This window comes from Sceloporus occidentalis, unplaced genomic scaffold (assembly GCF_023333645.1).
Source record: "Sceloporus occidentalis isolate IW3139 unplaced genomic scaffold, rSceOcc1.0.p SCAF_2, whole genome shotgun sequence".
Lineage (NCBI taxonomy): Eukaryota > Metazoa > Chordata > Lepidosauria > Squamata > Phrynosomatidae > Sceloporus > Sceloporus occidentalis.
Window position 1 is genome coordinate 169,328,880 of NW_028316982.1, and position 22,570 is coordinate 169,351,449.

The following is a 22,570-nucleotide window of genomic DNA, read 5'->3' on the forward strand; positions in this document are numbered from 1 at the left end:
CTTCCGTTCCCCATGGCTGGGGAAGCAGGGAAGGAGGTCACAGGAAGTTTGCAGGGAAGCCCAGGGTCCTTCCTACAACCTCCTTACCAACTTCCCTGGCCACGGAAGACCCTTCCCTTCGGCTCTTGCCAAAGGTCGCAGAGAAGCCAGGGAAGCTGGGAAGGAGGTTGCAGAAGGAAAGGGAAGCCGGGAAGCAAGCCATGGAAGGCTGAAAAGAAGCCCAGGTCAGGGATGGAGAGGCAAGGGAGGCCAGTGACAGGGGAGATGGTTGGGGCCCTTGAAGCTTCTTCAAGTCCGACCCGGTGCAAACATAGTAGGAACCATGCTTGCTGCTGAAACCAAATCCAGGATTCGGTTCAGCAGCGATTTAAAAGGTAAGTGGGAATGACCCCAAGGCTGGAAGAATGGATTGTTAAGAGAGTTAGCTCAAATGGCCAAATTAATGTGGATTTTAAAGGAAAAACTAACTGAAGAATTTTTGAAAGAGCCTTTTTGAAAAAAAAAAGACTTTTGTTCTAACCATTTATTAACTTTTTAAGCATAGAAAATCTAATGATGTAATAATCTGTAGTTATGGTTATTAGTCATTTTAGTAGAATTCTGTAGTTGGATCTGCAATGGTAGAATAATTTTCCCCCCATTGCAGTCAGGACTGAAGCCAAGGATCAAATCCTACTGTGTATTAGTTGAGTGTCTCCCCCCTTTTTTTCTTCCTTACTCTTTTTCTCCTCTCTTTTCCTCCCCCCCCCCAACATCATTTTCTCTTCTTCATCTTCCCCTTCCCCCAGTTTCTTTATCTTTTATTGAAGCTCTACTCTAATCGTATGGCAAGATAGGCTGGGACTGATAGGAATCAGAATTCAACAACATCCAAGGAGCCAAAAGGTTCCCATTTCTAAGGTCTCAAATAAGAATGAAGGAGTGATCATTTTATTTTCTTCCAAAAATAACATCAAAGATTCTTCTTTTCCTGAACTGTATCTCCTTGAAACCAGCTGCACCAAGAAGTGCATTGTATTCAGATGAGGTCCGTTCTTTTCCTTCAGTTTTAAGCAGCATCACAATGGAGTAGATGAGGGCTTCTAAAGGACCACTTCTGTCTTCATTGAGAACTGTCTCCACTAATAACACACCACCACCTGTTAATTGATTTAGGAAAGAGAAGACAGTATTACCTATTTCTGCATCTATTTTGAAATGGTCCCTCTCATGAGAAATCCTTAGAAATGTCTGCAAGTGTACAAAAAAGAAAATATGATTTATTATTATTATTATTATTATTATTATTATTATATTAAACTTTATTTCTAAAGCGCTGTAATTATACACAGCGCTGTACAAAGTCGGTAAAATTAAAGAGTATATAAAAGCCTGCCCAAGGCGTACATTCTAAGATAATAACAATTAAAAAGAGGAATAGATAAAATTACCATATAGAGAAGAAAAAACAAATTAAAAACATCAAATATATAACAAATCACATCACATCAAATATTATCAGACAGCCAGATGACAATCACAAATTCCCTGAGAACGCTTCCCTAAACAATATGGTTTTCAGCTCAGCCTTAAAGCAGGTTAGGGAAGTGATGAGCCGTGCATGCAGAGGAAGAAGGTTCCAGGAATGAGGAGCAGCAAGAGAGAAGGGGCAGATCCGGGACGGGGCAGAGAAAATCCTGGGTTGAGAGAGGAGACTTTGGCTACCAAAGCGGAGAGTGCGAGTAGGGATATAGGGAGAGAGAAGATGGGTTAAATAAAGAGGGGCCAGCCCATGCAGGGCTTTAAAGGTGAGTAGCAAAAGTTTGTACCTGATGCGGAAAGGAAAAGGGAGCCAGTGAAGGGAGGACAACAGAGGGGAGACATGATCATAACGGCGAGCGAGTGAAATAATGCGTGCAGCTGAATGCTGAACAGAAATTAATGGGTGGAGATGAGAGAGGGGAAGCCCTACCAAGAGGAGGTTACAGTAGTCTAGTCGTGAGACCACTAGGGCATGGACCAGTGTCTTAGCGGTAGAAGCTGAGAGATATGGACGGATTTTGGCGATATTATAGAGAAAAAATCTACAGACTTTGGCTGTAGTCTGGATCTGGGGGATAAATGACAAAGAGGAGTCAAAGATGAAACCGAGACTGTGGGCTTCCTGGACCGGCTGGATAGAGACGTTATTGACGGAAATAGAAAAGGAGTAGTGAAGGGTGGGCTTAGGAGGGAAAACAAGAAGTTTGGTCTTGGACATATTGAGCTTCAGACACCGATGGTGCATCCAGTGGGAGACAGCTGTTAAGCAGGATGACACTTGCTGCTATAGCTCTTGCGAAAGATTAGGGGTGGAAAGGTACAGCTGGGTATCATCGGCGTATAAATGGTAGGAGAGACCAAAAGAACTAATAAGTTTGCCAGGGGAGAGTGTGTATAAAGAGAACAGAAGGGGACCCAAAACAGAGCCCTGAGGAACTCCAACAGATAAGGGGACAGAAGACGAGGTCTGACCACCCGAGACCACTGAAAAAGATCTATCTGACAAGTAAGATGTGAACCAATCGAGAACAAGGCCCGAGAAACCAAGGTCAGAGAGTACATCTATTAGGAGACAGTGGTCCACGGTGTCGAAGGCCGCAGACAGATCGAGTAGGACAAGGATAGAATAAAGGCCATTCGCCTTGGCCCGCAAAAGATCATTCGAGATCTTAGTAAGGGCCGTCTCTGTGGAGTGCCGTGGGCGAAAACCAGACTGGAAGGGATCCAGAATGGAGTTGGTTTCAAGAAACTCAGGACAGATTTCTGGAACATATCTACTGGAGGATGCACAAGGTTTTTGGCCCACTTAGGACTTTATCACATGGGAGGCAAGCATCCTCCTCCCATCATTAAATCATAATTCAGTTGTGTTAATCGCGCGATCTGGGGAAGATTATCACCCCCCGTGTGCTTCTCCTGTTTTTGTCCCATCTGTAAACAGTAATGATCCCTTCATTTGGTATTAATGGAAACTCCCGTTAATATAAAATGATGGGTCCATTGCTGGTTACAGAAGAGACAAGAACGGGAGAAGTGCGTGATAATCTTCTGCCCGATCATGCGATTAGGATGATTTAATGATGATTTAATGATGGGAGGAGGATGCTTGCCTCCTCCGTGTCATCATCTCCACTGACTTATACATATATACACATGCACTTCAGCACACATGAATGGGAAATCTTAATCCTCCCATCACTATCCAGTGAGATCTGATGATCATTTGGGGGATCATGTGGAGGACGAGATGGGAATAACAAGGAACTAAGGTCAGTCCCCCACATTCGCAGGAGTTAGAGGCAAATCCTCCCTTGCAAAAGGAAACAAAACCCTCACAAATATACATAAATATAAATAAAAAACAGAATTTTTTTTTACTTGAGAGAACATTTCTTTAGGAATTTCTAGATCCTCCAGCATGACCATATGGTAGAAGATGGCCATACAACAATGCTGGAGGACTTAGAGACCCCTAGAGATAACATATTAATCAAATCCACAAATCATCATATCCATGAAAAGGATATCAGCAAATTTGGGGGGCCAATTGTATACTGAGACTACCATCTCCCATGGTGCCTAGTAAGCAATGGTTATTCCCTAGCAACCGAGGCCAGTAGCTTCCCTCCAACTTTGGGAGTCATACAGGGAACAGGTACAACTTGAGTAATCCCTGGTCCTAAGGCTGGAAAAGAATCATGTCTCAAACTCTGGATTGTTGCTGCTATTTTCTGTGGACATTGAGAAATTGAGACTCCTGCAAACAAATTCAAAACAATGTACATGGTGAGTCCAGGGCCCCATTCCCACTGGCTTATAACATGGATCAAGAATCGAATTATGGGTGCACCGTTCCCATTTGAGCGCGCATTTGATTCTCATTGTGCCAATTTCGTTCCCATTGGAATTCAGATCTGATCCCCATGTATTTGATTTTTTCCTTGGAAACCCCAAATCAGTGGTGGATAAACCGGTTTAAAAAGGGTGCACATTTTTAGAGTTTTTTCCTGCGCCTCCTGAGTCCGATTCGGGGCAAATGAATGGGAACGACAAGGGTATCTGATTTGGGAACTTGAGGATGGGAGGAGCAGTGCTCAAGGGGCTGGCCTGGGGGTGTACCCACTTGTTCTCTTTCCTGCATTACTGGCACCATTTTCTCCTGTCCGCATAGCCTTTCCCCCGGTGGAGTGGGAAGCAGGGTAAGGCGATCGCATGTGTAGACAAATTTATTTTTTAAATTAAGCTTTCAATCGCTTAGGCGTTCTGTCAGGTGTCCAAACATAGCAAATTGCTACATTGACCTCCAAATACGGTAAACACATTACGCCCACCTGCTCCACATGCATAGATTGACGTGTGAGGAGACCCACTGAACACCATTTTTAACTATTCCTTTTTCTTTTTTTTTACATGCCTGCTTGATCGCCCCCCAAACAGCCCAGGGAGCAATGGAGGAGGCAAAGGGACGACTTGGGGGGGATGGAGGTTCCCTTTTCCCTTTCCCAGAGGGAGTCTGGGAAGACACAGGAGAGCCAGGGAGGCAAAGGGACATGGGGGGATAGAGGCTCCTTCTCCCATTCCCAGAGGGGGAAAGCGCCTAAGCGATTGATTGGCTGTGACAGGTGCTTTAAAAAAAACGAGGTTCCAGAAGGGCAATGGGAACAGGGAGCAAAAAAGTCCGCTTCAAATTACAACCAAGAACATTTCAATGGGAATGAGAACATGGGTTAAAAAAAACCATTTGCTCCCTTTCGTAATGGAAACGAGGGACCAGATTCGAATACGACTTGGGGGAAAAAATCCAAGTCAGAATTGCAGCAATATAAGCCACTTTTTTTGCCCAGTGGGAATGGGGCGCAGAAGTGCTAATTTGTCCACCAGAGGATGTAAAGAGCAATCTTATTATCTCATACTATCTAAGCACACATACCAGGCTTACAGGCCTTGTATAATTTAGTTAGCAGAGTCACACATTTGTCATCATCCCAGTCATGGAGTATTCTAGACAAGATATACAGTTCAGCTTCAGGAACTGGATCATTGAAAAAATCACCTGTAATATATGAAAAGAGCAATTATTTCTATGTTTTGGAAAACACTGTTTATATATACGGTATATATATATATATTTGGTGGGGTTTTCGGGCTATGTGGCCATGTTATAGAAAAGTTTCTTCCTGACGTTTTGCCAGCATCTGTGGCTGGCATCTTCAGATAAATTTATATTATCTGAGAGCCTCTAGGGCTGAAGGGTGGGATATAAGTACTCTAAATAAATAAATAAATAAATAAATAAAATAAAATAAAATACAATATTCAAGCCTACAATGGGTTTTTGGTATCCATGGGGGTTTGGTTCCAGGACCCTCTGCAAATACCAAAATACATTTAAAATAATCTGCAATCAACTGTAGCCAGGCTGAGAAGCGGTCCCAAGACAGTAGCAGAGACTGCAGTGACAATGCCCAGGCACTAGGCTACAGCAATTCTGTTCTGTCCTTCAAATGGTGGCGCTGGAAGCTGGTATGCTCCCAGCAGGAAGGATGTGGACTACAGCTTCAGAAGTGGATGTGATGGCAGAAAAAATTGAGCACCAGATGCTTGACATGTCTGCATCTCCTGCTAACTCCTTCCTGGGTTTGACTTTCATCAACCAAGGAAGGAAAGTGGCAGTGGCAAATCTCTTGTGCCAGATGCAGATTCTTCCTACTAGACGCATGCTAGCCATCACTTCTGCTTTTGAAAGAAAGAGCAGAATCACCACAGCTGAAACAGGAAAAATGCTTGCCTGGTGTCCAGGCCTTGCCACCACAGTCCTCACTATTGCCCTGGGACCACTTCACCAACTGGCTGCAGTCAATCACAGTTTTGTTTTTTTTTAATGTTTCTACATTTCAATCTGTGGTTGCTCAAATCTGCAGATATCCAGGGATACTGAGGGTCCACTATAAAACCAAAGAAAGTTTATTGCCTGTAGCAAAGAATACAAGCCCTCATGCCATTCCACGTACTGAAACATACTTGTTTGAAAGTGGAATTTTACTTTAACACTCTTGAAAGGGCATTGGCTTTTCCCATGCCTGAAGTCATCAGGTTTAGACCAATTTAGAATGTGTAGTAAAAGCTGTGAGGCATACACAGATCTGTCCTCAAGCAAAGGGGATGGTTGAGTGTTCAGGGGAACTGGTTAAAGAGCTCCCATTGCTTTCTCCCAGCAACAGCCGCCTGAGGTAATGGAAATCCTTGTGCAGGTGACAACTGTAGGAACATACAGTATTTAGGTTATGCAGAGTACAGTGGGATTAGTGGGATTAGTACAATATGAGTTTATGGTAGAGACAGGAGTACTCCAGATGCCCTTGAGAGGTATTAAAAAGGGAAAGTTACATTGATTGTCTTAGGAAATTGGGATAGAAATAGACAAAAGGAGTTGAACAATACATGGTTACAAGAAAACTGTCTATCATGCATGATGGTTAAACTGCCAAACATTCCTGAGGCTGGTCAAAGAGGAACAAAGAGACAACTGTACTTTTTTAAGAAGAAGAAAGTGACCTCAGAATCCAAGACAAGGCAACAGGCCTAAGGATAGAAAAAGGAGAGAAATGGAAAGGCTCATCTGTGCCAAATTGCCTCCTCTTCCACTGATCCTTCTATGTAAGTGTCTCTGTTTCTCAAAACAACAAAGTAAACACTACTAATCCCTGGTGCTTTTTATGTAGGGAAGCATTATCTAAATTTTAACTTTGGTATGACCACAGACACCATATCTTACCACCCTGGAAAATAATCCGGTGTTCCTCTGAGGATGCAGAAGACTTTGCTCTTTCCACCACTTCAGGTAGGTCAAAAATGGTCACAGTAGAATTTGGGTACAATGAAATATATTTTTTTGCAAAGGCATCACTGCAACCTTTTAAAAAAGAGCAGAATGGAAAACAAAACAAAACAAAACAATTATGTTGTGTCTTTTGAACCTCTTCCTAATCTGTCTCTATGAAATTTCATCAATTTCAATTTATTTCAAGACTAGAGTCACAGATTATTAGGAAGCAAAAGGATATCTGACAAGGAATGACTCACTAGAAAAGACAATAATGCTTGGTAAGGTAAAATACTGTAGGAAACGAGGAAGACAGCATTGTAGATGAATAACTCAATCAAGAAAGTCACAGCCCTGAGTCTGCAGGACCTGAGGAGAGCTGTGGATGATAGAGTGGCTTGGAAGTCTCTCATTCATAGGGTCACCCTAAATTGAAGTCATTTTGATAGTAGTTAACAATGAAAGAACATGGCTGTGTTACCACACTATTCTAGAGAAATCTATTGCAGAGTCCCAATTTCAAAGGCACAGTACACCACAAATGAATTTCAATACACCATGGGATTTGGCCTAATGTCATGTTGGGCTTTTCTGTTGGTGGAACTTTGTCACAGTTAGGGACAGAAAGGCTATTATAAAAATATTTGGAGAACAGTTGAAAAATGTGCTCCTCAGTTGTCAGGAAATTGACAAAGTGAATCCTGGACTGACAAGAATCTTTGCAGTTCAAGGCTTATTCTGAATAAAACATTCATTCTTTCTTCAGAAAACAGCATTTTCTGCATAAAAAAATAATATTTCTGTACAGACATATTTCTGCATGGAAATCTGTAGAAAAGGCTGTTTCCTAGGCAGGAAATGTTGCTATGAAAAAATAAAATAAAATTGTAAGTAAAATTTAAAAAGTATGAGAAATTTTCAGAATAAGTCACAACTACACCATTTCTGCAAAGAAATGTTTTTTCTAAACCAAAAATAAAAATAATTCTGGTCCATGTGCAGAAAATGTTTCCCTGAAAAAAAAAGGACGGACGGACGGTCGGACGGAAGGAAGGAAGGAAAATTACAAGCAAATTTGGAACAGAATATATCCCAAAATGCAAGTAGCCTTTTAATAAATGAAAAGTTGTTGAAACTTTTATTTTGCATTGGGAAGAAACAGCTAAAATTACTCATGGCTTCCTTTCAGAATGAAATCAGCAAAGAATTACATCCATAGCCAGAGGAGGAAATGGCAGTGACCCTAACATAAACTGAACCCATCACAGGATCTTTTTTTCAAAATTTTTCAGAGGTTTGCTTTTGCTTTACTCAGATGCGAAGAGGGTATGACTTGGCAAAGGTCACCCTGAATGGGCAGTAAATCAAACCCAAGTCTCCAGAGTCATAGTCCAACCACTACACCCTGTTGACTCTTGAATAAAGGACACATTCTGTATTAAAGCAATGATAGAACGTACAGTGGTATGGGGTTGGGATTACTACCACTTTTACTATCAAAGAATCACAGAAATAAAACATAACCTAAGAGGTCATCCCTGAAATCAAATTCCAAATAAAAGCAGCCAAGACTTTCTGCTACTTACCTCCCATATCACAAACAACATGGAAACAAGAAAGATCCAATGCAGACATTACTTCCTCACCATACAGACTCCAGGCATCATCCATGGCATTGGAGAATCTTTGCTGCTTTTCCTTTGAACTAGAAAATCAAAATCAGAATGGAAAATAAGCAGAAAAGATGACTACATACAAAATCTATCATTCAGCTGCAAAGGTAAGATAACAGTAAAGATATTCCCCATTGACAAAGTTGTCAAGTCATGTCTGACCATAAGGGGTGGTGCTCATCTCCGTTACTAAGCCTAAGAGCCAGCATTGTCAGAGACAACTCTGTGATCATGTGGCCAGCATGATTGCACAGAATGCTGTTTACCTTCCCACCAAAGTGGTACTTATATATCTCCTTGCATGTGCATACTTTCGAGCTGCTAGGTTGGCAGAAGCTGGGACTAGTGATGGGAGCTCACTCCATCATGCAGCACCTGGGCCTTGAACTGCCAACCTGCTGATCTTGCAATCAACCAAGTCAGCATCTTAGCCACTTGAGCCACCACATCCCTTAAAGGTAAGATACTCCTTGCAATAAGCAAAGAAAGGATTCTGATTTCAGACACACACACACACACACACACACACAATAATAAACCATTTAACCTCATTTGCCATGTTCTAAAAAGTCACTCAGTACTCTAAGAGAGTTCTTAGAGTGGACAAAAACAACAAGAGAAAGATAGAAAAAGAAGATGACAATGCACTGGAAAAGTGACTGGAAATCAAGGCGGGGCTACTGCTATTCATGTGTAACTTCCCTACAAAAATGGTGGAACTTTTTGTCTGATATGGAAATCTGTATTAAGTTGAAGGTTGCAGAAGCAGAGTTGTACATATTATGATACTTTGCCACTGCAGATACAGATGTGCAATGTGCACTACAACTTGCATTTCATCTTTGTGTATTCAGTTGTAATGTTGCATCACACTAATCATGTAACTCTGTGAGTATAAAGTTTTATTCTGTGTCCTTCAGGTAGGATATATTCCTGGCTCATATATTTTACATATGTACACAATGATTGTATCACCTTACAGAGAAATATATCACTTTTACCTGCACATGGCCTTAAACATATCTTTTTCTGAAGTGCCAAACACTGACTGAATCTGGTTTTTTCCTTCCCTGAAACAGAATACTGTTTTCAATTACATGAAAATTAGGTAGCATAAATATCAAATCCATTGTCATATTCTCACAGTACATTGACTCCAGCACATAAACATTAAAGTATACACATGACCAGAAACATCTAGCCTGCAGTCAACCCCCAATAGTTCTTGTTCAACCCCAGTTGCTCCTGTTCCCTCGGACTCTTGGTCTGGGTCACTCCTGCTTCCCATGGACCATTCTTCAGGACAGGTAGATATTACACACCAATCCACTGAACTGATTCCTTTCGCTTTTCCATTTCAGTTAGCTCTGTATGTTCTGTGTTAAGAGTGAGTCACTTGTATGTGTCTTATTTCATATTCTCCCCCAATAAAGTTTAATTAGTTCACACCTCCGTGGAATTTTAATCAGTGAGCACTGATATAATTTGTGCTTTCAATCCTGATGTTATCCCTCCTTGCAAGCCAAGCCAAATTTCCCCAGTTTATTAAAGATAGACTGCTACTAGTGTGGAAGCTCTCCAAGCCAGTACATCTTTGTGGGCAACCGAGTACCACAGACTGCCAAAAATAAAAGAAAATCATGCAACAAATCAAGCTTGATATCTCACTTGAAGCCATGACAAAATTGTGGCTGTTGTACTTTGGTATATCATGAGATGATATGATTCATTGGAAAGGCTAATAAAGTTGAAGGTAACACGAAAAAAGGAAGATTGCACTACAAATCAATTGACTAAGCAAAAGAGCCTGCAGCACTGAGTTTTTAAGGCTTGAGCAGAGCTGTTAATAACTGGGTCACTTGGACGTCTCTCATCCATACAGTTGTTGTAAGTGAAAAGCAACTTGACAGCATAAAGTTGTTTTTGCTCCTCACCTCACAGCCTCTGTCATGTATTGTAAACATGGATAGGTGACCTCAGAGAGAAACTTCATGTATTGATACTGGGACTTTGGGCTTGATTTGGCAAGGCAGAGGTTGGCAAGGCCTGTGTTTCCATAAAAATCTTAAAATAAAGGAGAAAAAACATTATGTTATAAAACCCTGACTGAAGTTGGATAACAAAGAGAGCCAGTATCGTATAGTGGTTTGTGCATTGTATTACCATTTTGGAGACAAGACTTCAGGTCCCTGCTCAGTCAGGGAAACCCACTAGGTGACCTTAGACAGATCACACTCTCTTAGCCTCAGAGGAAGGCAAAGCCAATCCTGCTCTGACCAAATTAAGAAAACCCCATGATAGGTTTGCCTTAGGATCATTGTAAGCCAGAAATGACTTGAAGACACACAATAACAGTTGCCAGATCTCAAGGAACTTAAGTCACCAGTTTCCAGTGGTCATCTCCAGGCAGGAGACAAGGGTGCATACTCTCCAGTTTTGGAGAACTCACCTCTGGACAATAGGAAATTTCCAAGGATTAATTCATTAGTTGCTGCAACTTGCAAACACACTGCAAAGGGGTGTGTGTCTATGATTTACTTATTTAGAGGTGAAACAGATGGTCAAAATAAGAAGGTTTCTGGCTGATTTCAAGGCTGGGCATTTAGAAAGCGTGTGCCTTAAAGCCGGCCTGAAAGTACACCCAAATCGTGCTACAGGAAGAAAGACTGGACTAAAAAGGAGTTGGATTTTTCTGCTTCTTCCTGGAAAGTGCACACCTTCACATGTACGTATAAATGCACCAACATCAGGGTGGTTCTAAAGGGCCATTCTCTCCAAACCCTAACCCTAATTGTGCATGTAAACACCCTGTTGCAGGAGTGCATTTAAAAGGAACAGATGTGCTGTACCCAAGCGGTGAGGGTGGCAATGCCCAAAAGAGAACATGTGACACCTCTCATGAATATGAGTACAACACAAAACAGAGAACCCTGTCAGGACTTTATCGCACACGTATTTTTAAACATTTGGGGAACTGAAGGAGGACGTTCGTGTGCATGTGCGTCCGGCAGAAAATGGAGTTTATCACACACGAATACGTCCTCCAACAGGCCCCGTTCCGTCCCCCGGCGCGCAGCCGTCCCCGTCCAGTCCTGATGGACGTCATTTTTGTTTGACGGAAGTAGTTCCGTCAGGCAAAAATCACCTGGTGAAGTGCTACACCATCTAATGGGATGGCAGTTGCTGGTGGTTCGCTCCTGCAAAAGTGCACAGGGATGGTGGGGGAAACAGTAAAAAGTAACAGTAAAAAGCACAGCAAGCCACCCCATGTGGTCACGATATGAGCACTCCAGCCACCTTGGGAGCAGGCAGTGCAGTTGGTGGGGGCTCAATGCAGCTTTGGAAAAGGCAACTTCAAGCTGCTTTTTCGTGCCCTTCTGTTTTGCCCCTTAATTTTATCTTTCCCTCACATTTATTATGGCAGAGGTGCTCAGCCTCTGCTTTCATCTGCATCCAACTTCTGGCTAGAAGCAAGTAGGATATATTTAAAATGTTCCTTGTCCCATCTCCCTAACGAAGAGAGAGAAAATAATCCTCTCTTGTTTCATTTTGATCTGGGAACAGCTCCTTTTGCTAAGTCTTAATTTCCAAGTGGGAAGATATGTTCTCTCTGTGTATGTTTGAATTTCAAATTGTAAGCAACTGTGGCTGGTACTTGATGCATAAACAGGGGCCTTCCTAGAAACCTGAGAGCCTGGGATTATCCTGAACTGACAAGCCTATTACTATTGAATGTTAGCCCTAAGCATTCCCATCCTTTTTTGATAGTATTATTGCTATCAAACTCAGCCTCAGTGATCTTAACATGCATGCCATTAGCTGCAGGTCATGTCAGCTCATAGAATCATAGAGTTGAAAGAGACCACAAGGGCCATCCAGTCCAACCCCCTGCCATGCAGGAAATCCAAATCAAAGCATCCCCGACAGATGGCCATCTCCTAATGTTGAGGTGGAATCTCTTTTCCTGCAGCTTGCATCCATTGCTCCGGGTCCTAGTCTCTGGAGCAGCAGAAAACAAGCTTGCTCCCTCCTCAATATGACATCCCTTCAAATATTTAAACAGAGCTATCATATCACCTCTTAACCTTCTTTTCTCCAGGCTAAACATCCCCAGCTCCCTAAAGCGTTCCTCATAGGGCAAGGTTTCCAGACCCTTCACCATTTTAGTCGCCCTCCTTTGGACACGCTCCAGTCTCTCAATGTCCTTTTTGAATTGTGGCGCCCAGAACTGGACACAATATTCCAGGTGGGGCCTGACCAGATCAGAATACAGTGGCACTATTACTTCCCTTGATCTAGACACTATACTTCTATTGATGCAGCCTAAAATCGCATTGGCCTTGTTAGCTGCTGCATCGCACTGTTGACTCATGTTCAACTTGTGGTCTACTTGAACTCCTAGATCCCTTTCACATGTTGTCTCCTTAAGCCAGGTGTCCCCCATCCTATATCTGTGCATTTCATTTTTTCGCCCTAAGTGCAGTACCTTACATTTCTCCCTGTTGAAGTTCATTTTGTTAGCTGTGGCCCAGCTTTCTAGTCTATTCAGGTCATTTTGAATTTTGATCCTGTCCTCTGGAGTATTAGCTATTCCTCCTAATTTGGTGTCATCTGCAAATTTGATAAGCATTCCCCCAATTTTTTCCTCCAAGTCATTGATAAAGATGTTGAACAGTACTGGGCCCAGGACAGAGCCCTGTGGGACCCCACTGGTCACTTCTCTCCAGGATGAAAAGGTGCCATTGTTGAGCACCCTTTGGGTTCGGCCGGTCAACCAATTACAAATCCACGTAACAGTTGCCTTGTCTAGCCCACATTTTACAAGCTTGTTTGCAAGAATGTCATGGGGAACCCTGTCAAAGGCCTTACTGAAATCAAGATATACTATATCCACAGCATTCCCTTCATCTACCAAGCTAGTAATTTTATCAAAGAAAGAGATCAGATTTGTCTGGCATGACTTGTTTCTCTGAAACCCATGTTGACTTTTTGTGATTATGGCATTGCCTTCTAGATGTTCACAGACTCTCTGTTTAATTATCTGTTCTAGAATCTTTCCTGGTATAGATGTCAGACTAACTGGCCGATAATTGTTTGGATCCTCTTTCTTCCCCTTTTTGAAGATGGGGACAACGTTTGCCCTCCTCCAGTCTGCTGCCACTTCTCATGTTCTCCAGGAGTTTTCAAAGATGATTGCCAATGGCTCCGATATTACATTTGCCAGTTCTTTTAGTACCCTTGGATGTAGTTCATCTGGTCCTGGAGACTTAAATTCATTTAGATTAACAAGGAATTCCTGTACTATCTCTTTACTTATTTTGTGCTGAAATTCCCCTATTCTGTCCTCTGCTCCTTTATCCACAGGTTGAGTTCCCTTTGCCTTTTCTGAGAAGACTGAGGCAAAGAAAGTGTTGAGTAATTCTGCCTTTTCTCTGTCCTCTGTTAGCATTTTGCCATTTTCTCCACGCAGTGGTCCTACCATTTCCTTCTTCTTCCTTTTGCTGCGGACATATCCATAAAAGCCCTTTTTGTTGTTCTTAACCTCTCTAGCAAGCCTGAGTTCATTCTGTGCTTGAGCTTTTCTGACCTTATCTCTACACTTGCTAGCTATTTGTTTGACTTCCTCTTTGGTGATTTCCCCATTTTTCCATTTCTTATACCTGTTCTGTTTAAAATTTAGCTGAGCTGAAAGTTCCTTGGTCATCCATCCTGGGTTCTTGCAACACCTCCCATTTTTCTTTCTCACTGGAACTGTTTTAATTTGTGCCTTCAGTATCTACCTTTTGAGAAACTCCCATCCATCTTGAACTCCCTTCTCTTTTAGTATTCCTGACCATGGGATCACCCCCAGTATTACTGAAATCCGCTCTCCTAAAGTCTAGAATGCGTGTTTGACTATGCCTGGCTTCTCCTTTCCACTGTATAACAAACTCCAAGAGAACATGGTCACTTCCACCTAAGGATCCCACCACTTGTACCCCATTAACCAAATCATCCTTGTTGGTTAGGATCAGATCTAAAATAGCTGACCCTCTTGTTGCCTCTTCCACCTTTTGGACAATGAAATTGTCTTCGAGGCAAGTGAGGAATTTACTAGACCTTGAGGATTTGGCTGAGTTTGACTTCCAACAAATATCAGGGTAGTTGAAATCACCCATCACTACTACATCTCTCCTTTCTGAGTGTGTGGTCATCTGTTCTAGAAAGGCATCATCCAATTCCTCAGTCTGACTTGGGGGTCTGTAGTAGACTCCCACCATAACATCCTTGTTGTTTCCCTCCTCTTTAATTTTTATCCAGATGCTCTCCACCTGGCTTCCAGGATTGATGTCGTGGATCTCTTCACTGGTGTAAATGTCCCTGACATATAGGGCTATTCCTCCTCCTTTCTTTTTTGGCCTGTTTCTCTTAAAAAGGTTATAGCCTTCTATTTCTACATTCCAATTATGAGACTCATCCCACCAGGTTTCAGTGATGCCTATTATATCATATTTGCTTTGTTGTACTAGGATTTCAAGTTCATCTTGCTTATTTCCCATGCTCTGTGCATTAGTGTAGAGACATTTAAGACCATTTGTTCCCTTTACTTGCTGCCTGTGCAAGTTTTTTTGCCTCCCACTTTTGGGTCCTTGCACTGTTTGCCTTGTTACCTCCATGACAATTTGACTATTTTCTCCAGCCTTTTTGCCTTCCAGAATACTGTCTCCCTCCCGCACATATCTCAGTTTAAAGCCCTCCTGATCAAATTCTTGAGACTATTGGCAAAAACGTTTCTGCCAACTGGCGTGAGATGCAACCCATCCCTTGCCAGAAGTCCTACCTCATGGAACCGCAGCCCATGGTCCAAGAATCCAAACCGTTCTTGGTGGCACCATCTACGGAGCCAGTTGTTTACATCCGCTATTTTCTTCTCCCTTCCTGGCCCATGCCCTTCGACTGGGAGAAGAGAGGAGATGACAACCTGTGCAGCCATCTCTTTCAACTTCCTACCCAAAGCCTCATAATCCCTTATGATATTCTGAAGGCTATGCCTTGCAGTATCATTGGTTCCCACATGAACCAAAAGAAAGGGGTAATGGTCGGTAGGCTTGACAAGTCTTGTCAGCCTCTCTGTCACATCACGGATCTTTGCCCCAGGGAGACAGCACACCTCCCGAGACATCTTGTCAGGCCCACAAACCACTGGTTCAGTGCCTCTCAGCAAGGAGTCCCCCATGACCACTACACGCCTCCTCCGAGGCTTAGCAGCAGCTGTTCCCTTTGGTGGAGCTCTCTGGGTCCCCTGCTCTGTCCCTGAGGTCTGTCCCTGCTGCTGTTCCTCATCATCCCTGATAGCAGAGAGAGATTGAAATCGATTCTGTAGCTGTAAGCTTACAGAATGTTACCTGGTTTCCCTACTTCTGTGTGTGACACTCCTCCAACTATCTACGTCTGTTGTGTATGAAGTGACCTCCTCCTCCCCAGCAACTTCCTCTGTGTGCTTCCTGTCCAGGACCATCTGGTCTGTTCCGATCAGGAAAACCTCTTGCTCCCTATGATGCTGAAGCATAGCTACCTGGGCCTCCAGTTGCTGTACTTTCTCTTCTAAGAGGGCTACCAACTTGCACTTGGGGCAGGTGAAGTTCCCCATATCCCTAGGCAAGAAGACAAACATCCCACAGGTGTTGCAGGTGACTGCAGCAAGGCCTTCAGTGTCCATTATTATTATTATTATTATTATTATTATTATTATTAACCTTTATTTATAAAGTGCTGTAACTATTGAGAAGTCTTAAGGAGGCTCTGAAACAAAACTGTGGGTTTCCCCTGCTAAACACCAGTGTAAAGAACCCCTGATGGATTGGCCTTTGTCCCCAAACTCTGTCCTTGAGTTCAATTCACTGGCCTTATAGTTATGTAGACTAGCTCCTTTAAGAGCAAGTCTCTGACACACTTCCTCTGAGCAGAAGTACCCACAAGACCCTTAAGGAAAAGGGAAAAGAAAATGTGGGAAATTAAAGGGCCCCCTCCAACAATGTTCCCAGGCCAGCTTCTCCTATGTACTCCAAACCCTCCTTGATATATAACAATTTTTAAAAATAAACAATGCACGCGCCATTAGGTGTGCGCCTCCCCCAGCACTTAAACAGAATTAGGCTTCTGTCCACTCCCACCAAGATCCATAGCAATATCCCAACTTTAAAAGGTCAGATCTCACCAAAGCACATGGAGAAAGAAAACCAGCTTTCCTGCTTGAAAGAGTGAGCTAGAATGAGCTCGCTTACCAAGAGGATTTATGTTTTGAATATATTGGAGGAGGTGAGAAAGAGCCTGACCATGAAACAATAGGATGGATCTGGTCAAAGTAAACAACTCCATTTACCTGACACTTTAAGCCATCCACTGCAGGAATATACTCATTCACACCCCCATGTCACATCTATGGAAGACCCTACTTAAAAAATGTCACTTATTCATATCAAAGATTTGGACCATTTGGCCACATCAGCTCTCTCGACTTTGCCCCAGGGCACAAAATTCCTATAAATTAGAAGACCTTGTTGGATTAGCTTGATTATTAGGCAGAGGTGCTGCCAGTTTTCACTTTGCTAAGCCCCTATTTCAGGAGCAATCGAGTTCCCATTTCTCCTGTCCCAGAACGTCACCAACAGGATTAGTATCAAAACAGGTGTAGTATCTCCATTAGAAGGCCTTATTCTGTTCCAGTGTAACACTTTTAATAATATTATTAATTAATAATATTAATATCAATAATAATAATAACAACAACAACAACAACAACAATAAATTCTAAAAAAAGAAAAGAGGATTGGTATCCAAACAGGTGTAGTGTCTCAGTTAGAAGGCCTTACTCTGTTCCAGTGTAACACTTTTATTTCTCAGTTCTTGCATGTTGAGTGTGTTTGTTGTTGTCCTCTTTTAAATAAAATACAATTCATTGAAGATTTGCCTCCGCGGTTCTTCTTGCCTCCCACCTCCATATATAAAAGGTGATCCCAGGGCTGTGTAACCCAGTCAATATATAGAGCTACTATTTAATTCCCCACATGTGAACTAAGCATATATCCTGGTTACAGAATACAGTATATTGCCACCAAGAGCCAATATACACAATTAAAATTCTCCTGGTAGTATATGAGTAGAAAATGATATGTCCATACATGATTCAAATGTATTCATCCTTTTTTTTTTTTTTGGGGGGGGGGGTTAAGAAATCCTTAAGTTCTGAAGAAAAAGATATTGCACTTTCTACTCTAGCATCCTGAAGAATGCACATTATTGTGTGGATGGCCTTCATGCAGCAGAAGCCAGGCAGATGGGTGTCACTGCTAACAGATTTCCTTGGTTTTAGATATATATATATATATATATATATATATATGTTTTGTCTAACTTCATTGGCATTGTACAGCATTTTTATTAATTGGAACTGAAACTGGTAATGAATTGTCACTACCCCCCTCCAAAGGTGAAGGACATTTAAATGGTTAAAGGTCCCTTGGATGAAATATGCAAATGTTATTTCACTGGGATCAACTGTGCCTAGTACTTGATGCATAACTGGGGGCCTTACCTAGGATGCAAGGTTTCGTCCAGAAACCTTGAGGCCTGGGAAGATCCTGAACTAGCAACCCTACAGTGTATTGCCATTAAGGGGTAACCCAAGTTCCTTCCTTCTTCTAATATGGTTACCTTCATTGTTCTTCCTCTCCATTCTTAGTAACTTCAAACCCACACAGGCCTCCAGCAGCCTCTCCATTCCTACATGGCTGGTACCCAGGCGTTCAGCAATAGCTGCAGAGGTCAATGTGTCTCCTGACTCCAAAAGTAGGTCAAACACTCCAAGTTCACTAGCAGTAAATATAATCTGCAAAGAAAAGAGGTATGTGTACAAAAAGGGAAAATTCAGATACTTGGCAGTTATAAAGGTTAACACTGGGGCTCAACAGATGGGCAGCTCTGTGCCTCTCGTCTTTTCCCCTCATTGGTGCTGCAGCAGCCGCACGTTCAACACCGACACGCTGCCAAAAAGAAACAATCTAGAGCGGCTTCTTTTTTGCAGCACCAGAAATAGGAAAGGGTGCCACCATGACGCCACTTACTGTTTGTGACGTGTGGATACTGCACAATCATGGTGGCCCCCGTGTGGACTGGAGGCCGCCATAATGGTACCGTTGCCACACACTAGAGTTCAGGAGTGTGCTGTTGCCACACACTCCCGAACCCTAGTTTCAGCCTGGTTATGGCGCTTCCCATCCATCTGTACCAGACACCAGGCATTTGTTACTATTATTGCTGTTATGGTCCATTTTTACATTTGTAAGGGATTAACAAACAGTGAGTGCAACCCTTCAGGTGTCTCAGTTTGGTAGGGACAGTCCCAATTCGTCTGTTCCACTTTTTTTAGCTGCTTTTAAAATGCCCCAGTTTCCATCTCGTCTTTCCACATTTCCTTTTTATCCTCAGTTAACTTCAGCTGCTGCAAACTGAGTTCAAAGTGCCAGAGTAGTTTATAGTCAATGAACTCAGCTGGGAGGAATGGAGGAGGTGAAAACTTGACCTTCCTCATGGGCTCAAGAAAAAGCAAATTGCTGCAGTTTGTGCATTCTTCCACATTAATAATTTTTGCTGTTTTGACCATGTTCTGATGTTGCTTGAAATATAGCAAAGTATAGTAGGAAACCAAGGGAGAGTTGCAACTTTAGAACAACATCATGTGGAGCCCTGTAAATTCTGTAAATAAGACAGATAAATAGTATAGTAGAAGCTTAAACCTTCTGGACTCCTCTAAGAAAGGAAAGTCAAAGTACAAAAGTAGGACACGGATTACTGCATATGGCTTTTTAACTGTGAATACTCTGGGAAGGAAACAGCTTGGGCGATAAACATCACACCATGATGCCTCTGACCCATAGCCACCATGTTTCCCACCCATCTCTTTTCATTCAGGGAGGAAACCGTGAATGACCTGACAGTCATACAAGTCTGCAGGTGTGAATGTTGCTCCTAGTCAGTTGTGCAATTGCCAGACACATGGTGTTTGTTTTATTGGTTTGTTCTTTCTTGATTATATATGAACTAAGGGGGGCAATTCAAATTAATATTGCACTTTGGGCTGTTGTCCTTCCAGCCTTTCATAAAGTTCAGTTAAAGTGCCTGATTAAGCAGTCCTGATTAAAAAGTCTCCCTAAAATGACAGGACAGTGAGGGAGAATAGGAATTAGTCTGCTATAAGTCTGGGATTCAGCAGAGGCTGAGGTCTGGAAGCAAGCTGGCTTGCAGGACTGAGTGAAGGAAGCACAAAAGTGCTCTCAAAGCCAGTCAACTTTCTCCTCACCCCACTTTTCCACCCCTCTCTGTCATGTCTATTCTGCCTATGTGAAAAAAAAGAGTGTCAAAAGAAAAAATGAAAATATATACACACATTTCCAGTGTTTTCTGACGCTACCCTAATCACTACTTTGTGAATAGCCGTACCTTTTATGGCATGCATTTTATATCCATTGCAACATTTTAAAGCCAGGATACACATAGCAAAGTGATATAGGAGTTTATCGCATTGCCAAAAAACAAAATAAAACAAAAACCCAAAAAACAACTTACCCCTCCCAGGACAGAGTCGCTTCCAGGATGCATACAGTAATTATTGCATTAAAAATGCTGCTGATGCCACCGGGTGACTGCATCCCAGCTACTCTCAGCCAGGTGATTTGGAAAGATGGGAGCTTCTTTACTAAGCCCAAAAGCATTTTTTCTTTGACTCTTTTTTCTCACATAGGCAGAATATGTCAGGTCCACCAGAAGGATGTGACCTTCAGATGAAACACTAAGTATAAGCTATCTGGAATGCATGTTTGATAAAATCTTTTTAAAGTGTCATTAAATAATTCTTTATTTGTCGTGTTATCATCAGCTTTATCCCCAGCTCAGTTATAGTAAGAACAAACAAACACAAACACACACACACACACAACATATTTAAGACAAGGTGAGATTCCTGCAATATTACTTTTAATGAAGCAAGGATGTACAAAAAGGACAGTTTTTCATGCCACACGTTCATTAAAAAAGTGAAGTTTTGATAGTTATTAAAGCTTTAACACTTGCATGCATGTTATCTACTAATCTTACCTTTGAAATTAAAAATCCATGTTGTTGCTGAAATAAGCTTTTAAGCATTTCTTCTTCAGAATCCATCCTTTTCCACTCCTTTCTCACACAAGTCCTGCTTAGATGATTGTGTGGTTTTAAACGTATCAAGGAAGAAACCTTTCTTTAGTGCCACAAGGAAGACCCTTTTATCTTCTTGCTGTGCTGTACTTGCTCAATGTCTCTATTGTGAAACATAGGAGCCTTTAAGAAATGGTTAACTGTTTGATGTCAAAAAATGGTGAACCAGATTTGCAAAACTGTGCCACAGTTGTCCAGAAAATTCGCATTTAAACTGAAATATGAGAAAAGAAAGAAGAAGAAAGAGCCAACTGACTACCTTTTGGGAAATGAGCAATAGTGACATTCAAGTAAAAAAGGAAGGCGGGGAAAAGTAGGAATATGACAAGGACATAGGAGAATCTAAAATAAAAATTTGACAGCCTTCCAGAAAAGTTTGAAGAGTTTCAAAGAATTTGAAAAAGTGGAACACCAAAACTCACTCTGTAGAATCAAACTAGATGGCATGCTGAAGAAAATCAGATGAATACAACTGATATAGTACCAGGTAGACCAAGTGCTCAAGGCCCCCACATTTAAAGCACACAAAAAAATGTTGTTCACATGCATTTTTGAATGCATATTATTAGACGTGGGAGACTGACAAAAAGCCCACTTAACTTGGGATCATTGATGACAGAGGGTTTCCAAGTTCTTCTAAAATATTTGCATTCTCAGCTGTGTGAATAACAATGTGAATAAACCCGGGATAAACCAGGATAAAACTCTGCATGCCTTGAATGTGCTTTGAATAAATTCACATAATCAATTCCATCTTTATTCGAGTGGTGATGTGTGAGCAAGTGAACTCACAGACTTTCACTTAGATGTGGTTCAGTGGTGTGAACCAGGATGCATGAATGAGATTGTTTGCATAGTCGCACTGAAAACAATGTGTGAAAGACCCCCCTCAATCAGAGCTAGGAGCAAGGAGAGAGGAAAAATTACTTGGGTGATTGCATTGTTCTGCTTTTTGTGGAATCTGGTGCATCTGGAAATAGAGCAGCCCGCAACAAACAGGTAGTTATGGATAGTTGAGAGAGACAGACAGAAGACATGCAAAGGGATCTTGTAACAACTGTGAGACTGAGTGAAAGAAATTGTAGCATCAGCTTTGATAGTTTTAGAACTTTATCATACCGGGCTTGTAAGGCACCACAATCATATCAGTCTAGGAAACAGAAAATACTGGGTTGGGGACAGTCATTATCGCTCAGCTCTTCCAAATCACCATGGTGCTGCTTCTATTCTGGCTTCCACATGCTGGCCTCCATAGGCTTGTCTCCCTGCTATATGCCCTTTCCACCATGCATTTCAGCCCACATTTATTTTCATTTTATTCATTTTCATTTTCATGTGTGTAATCATGACAATCCATTAAGTAAAATGGGGAAAATAGAAGAACAGACTGTATGGCAATCTCAAGAGGGAGGGGGAATGGGAAAGAGACACAGACCCATGCCACTTGCACCACATGACTGCCTGCATATCGGAATTGCTTCTGGAATATTATTTATCACACCTGCTAGGACTATGGAAAAACAGCTTAATTGGGAGGCACTGATGAGATTTTCCTGTCAATGAGCAGGAGTGTTCCAGCAATGAATGGACTACAGACCAATTACTGGGCAGACTCAGTGTCATGTGGTAAGGTACAACCAAAGAATGCTACTATTCTGCTCTAATTCTACTTACTCTGTTTTGTCAGATGCAGAAAGACAAATAGACAAGAATCACAATGAAAACATGAGCTATGTTAGAAAGTCATGTCTGCTGGGTTGGAAAAAGACTTGGAAATGTTTAGCCTGCCTTTTCTGCTTTCTTCCATTCTACTCTGCTGATG

At 42.0% G+C, this 22,570-nt stretch overlaps 1 protein-coding gene across 1 annotated transcript; it reads right to left on the reverse strand.

The window, feature by feature from the left end:
* Positions 1 to 895: 895 nt before the first annotated feature.
* Positions 896 to 20,804, reverse strand: LOC149319281 (acetylserotonin O-methyltransferase-like). Its single transcript, XM_089508016.1, has 8 exons — positions 20,650 to 20,804; positions 18,211 to 18,385; positions 10,452 to 10,581; positions 9,519 to 9,587; positions 8,431 to 8,549; positions 6,797 to 6,934; positions 4,952 to 5,074; positions 896 to 1,139 (listed from the first exon to the last, which is right to left on the reverse strand). Exons 1-8 carry the CDS (start codon positions 20,713 to 20,715, stop codon positions 931 to 933), a joined length of 1,029 nt encoding a protein of 342 aa, XP_089364142.1. The 5' UTR covers positions 20,716 to 20,804; the 3' UTR covers positions 896 to 930.
* Positions 20,805 to 22,570: the final 1,766 nt, after the last annotated feature.

Bases quoted from the DNA above. Each gene is read 5' to 3' on its own strand.
- LOC149319281 (XM_089508016.1), bottom strand. From the start codon at position 20,715: ATGGATTCTGAAGAAGAAATGCTTAAAAGCTTATTTCAGCAACAACAT. The intron at 10,582-18,210 runs GTAACCATATTA...CTTTATTTTAAG, and splicing joins GGAGAGGAAGAACAATGAAG to ATTTTTATGGAAACACAGGC. The intron at 5,075-6,796 runs GTAAGATATGGT...CATATATTACAG, and splicing joins CCGGATTATTTTCCAGGGTG to GTGATTTTTTCAATGATCCA.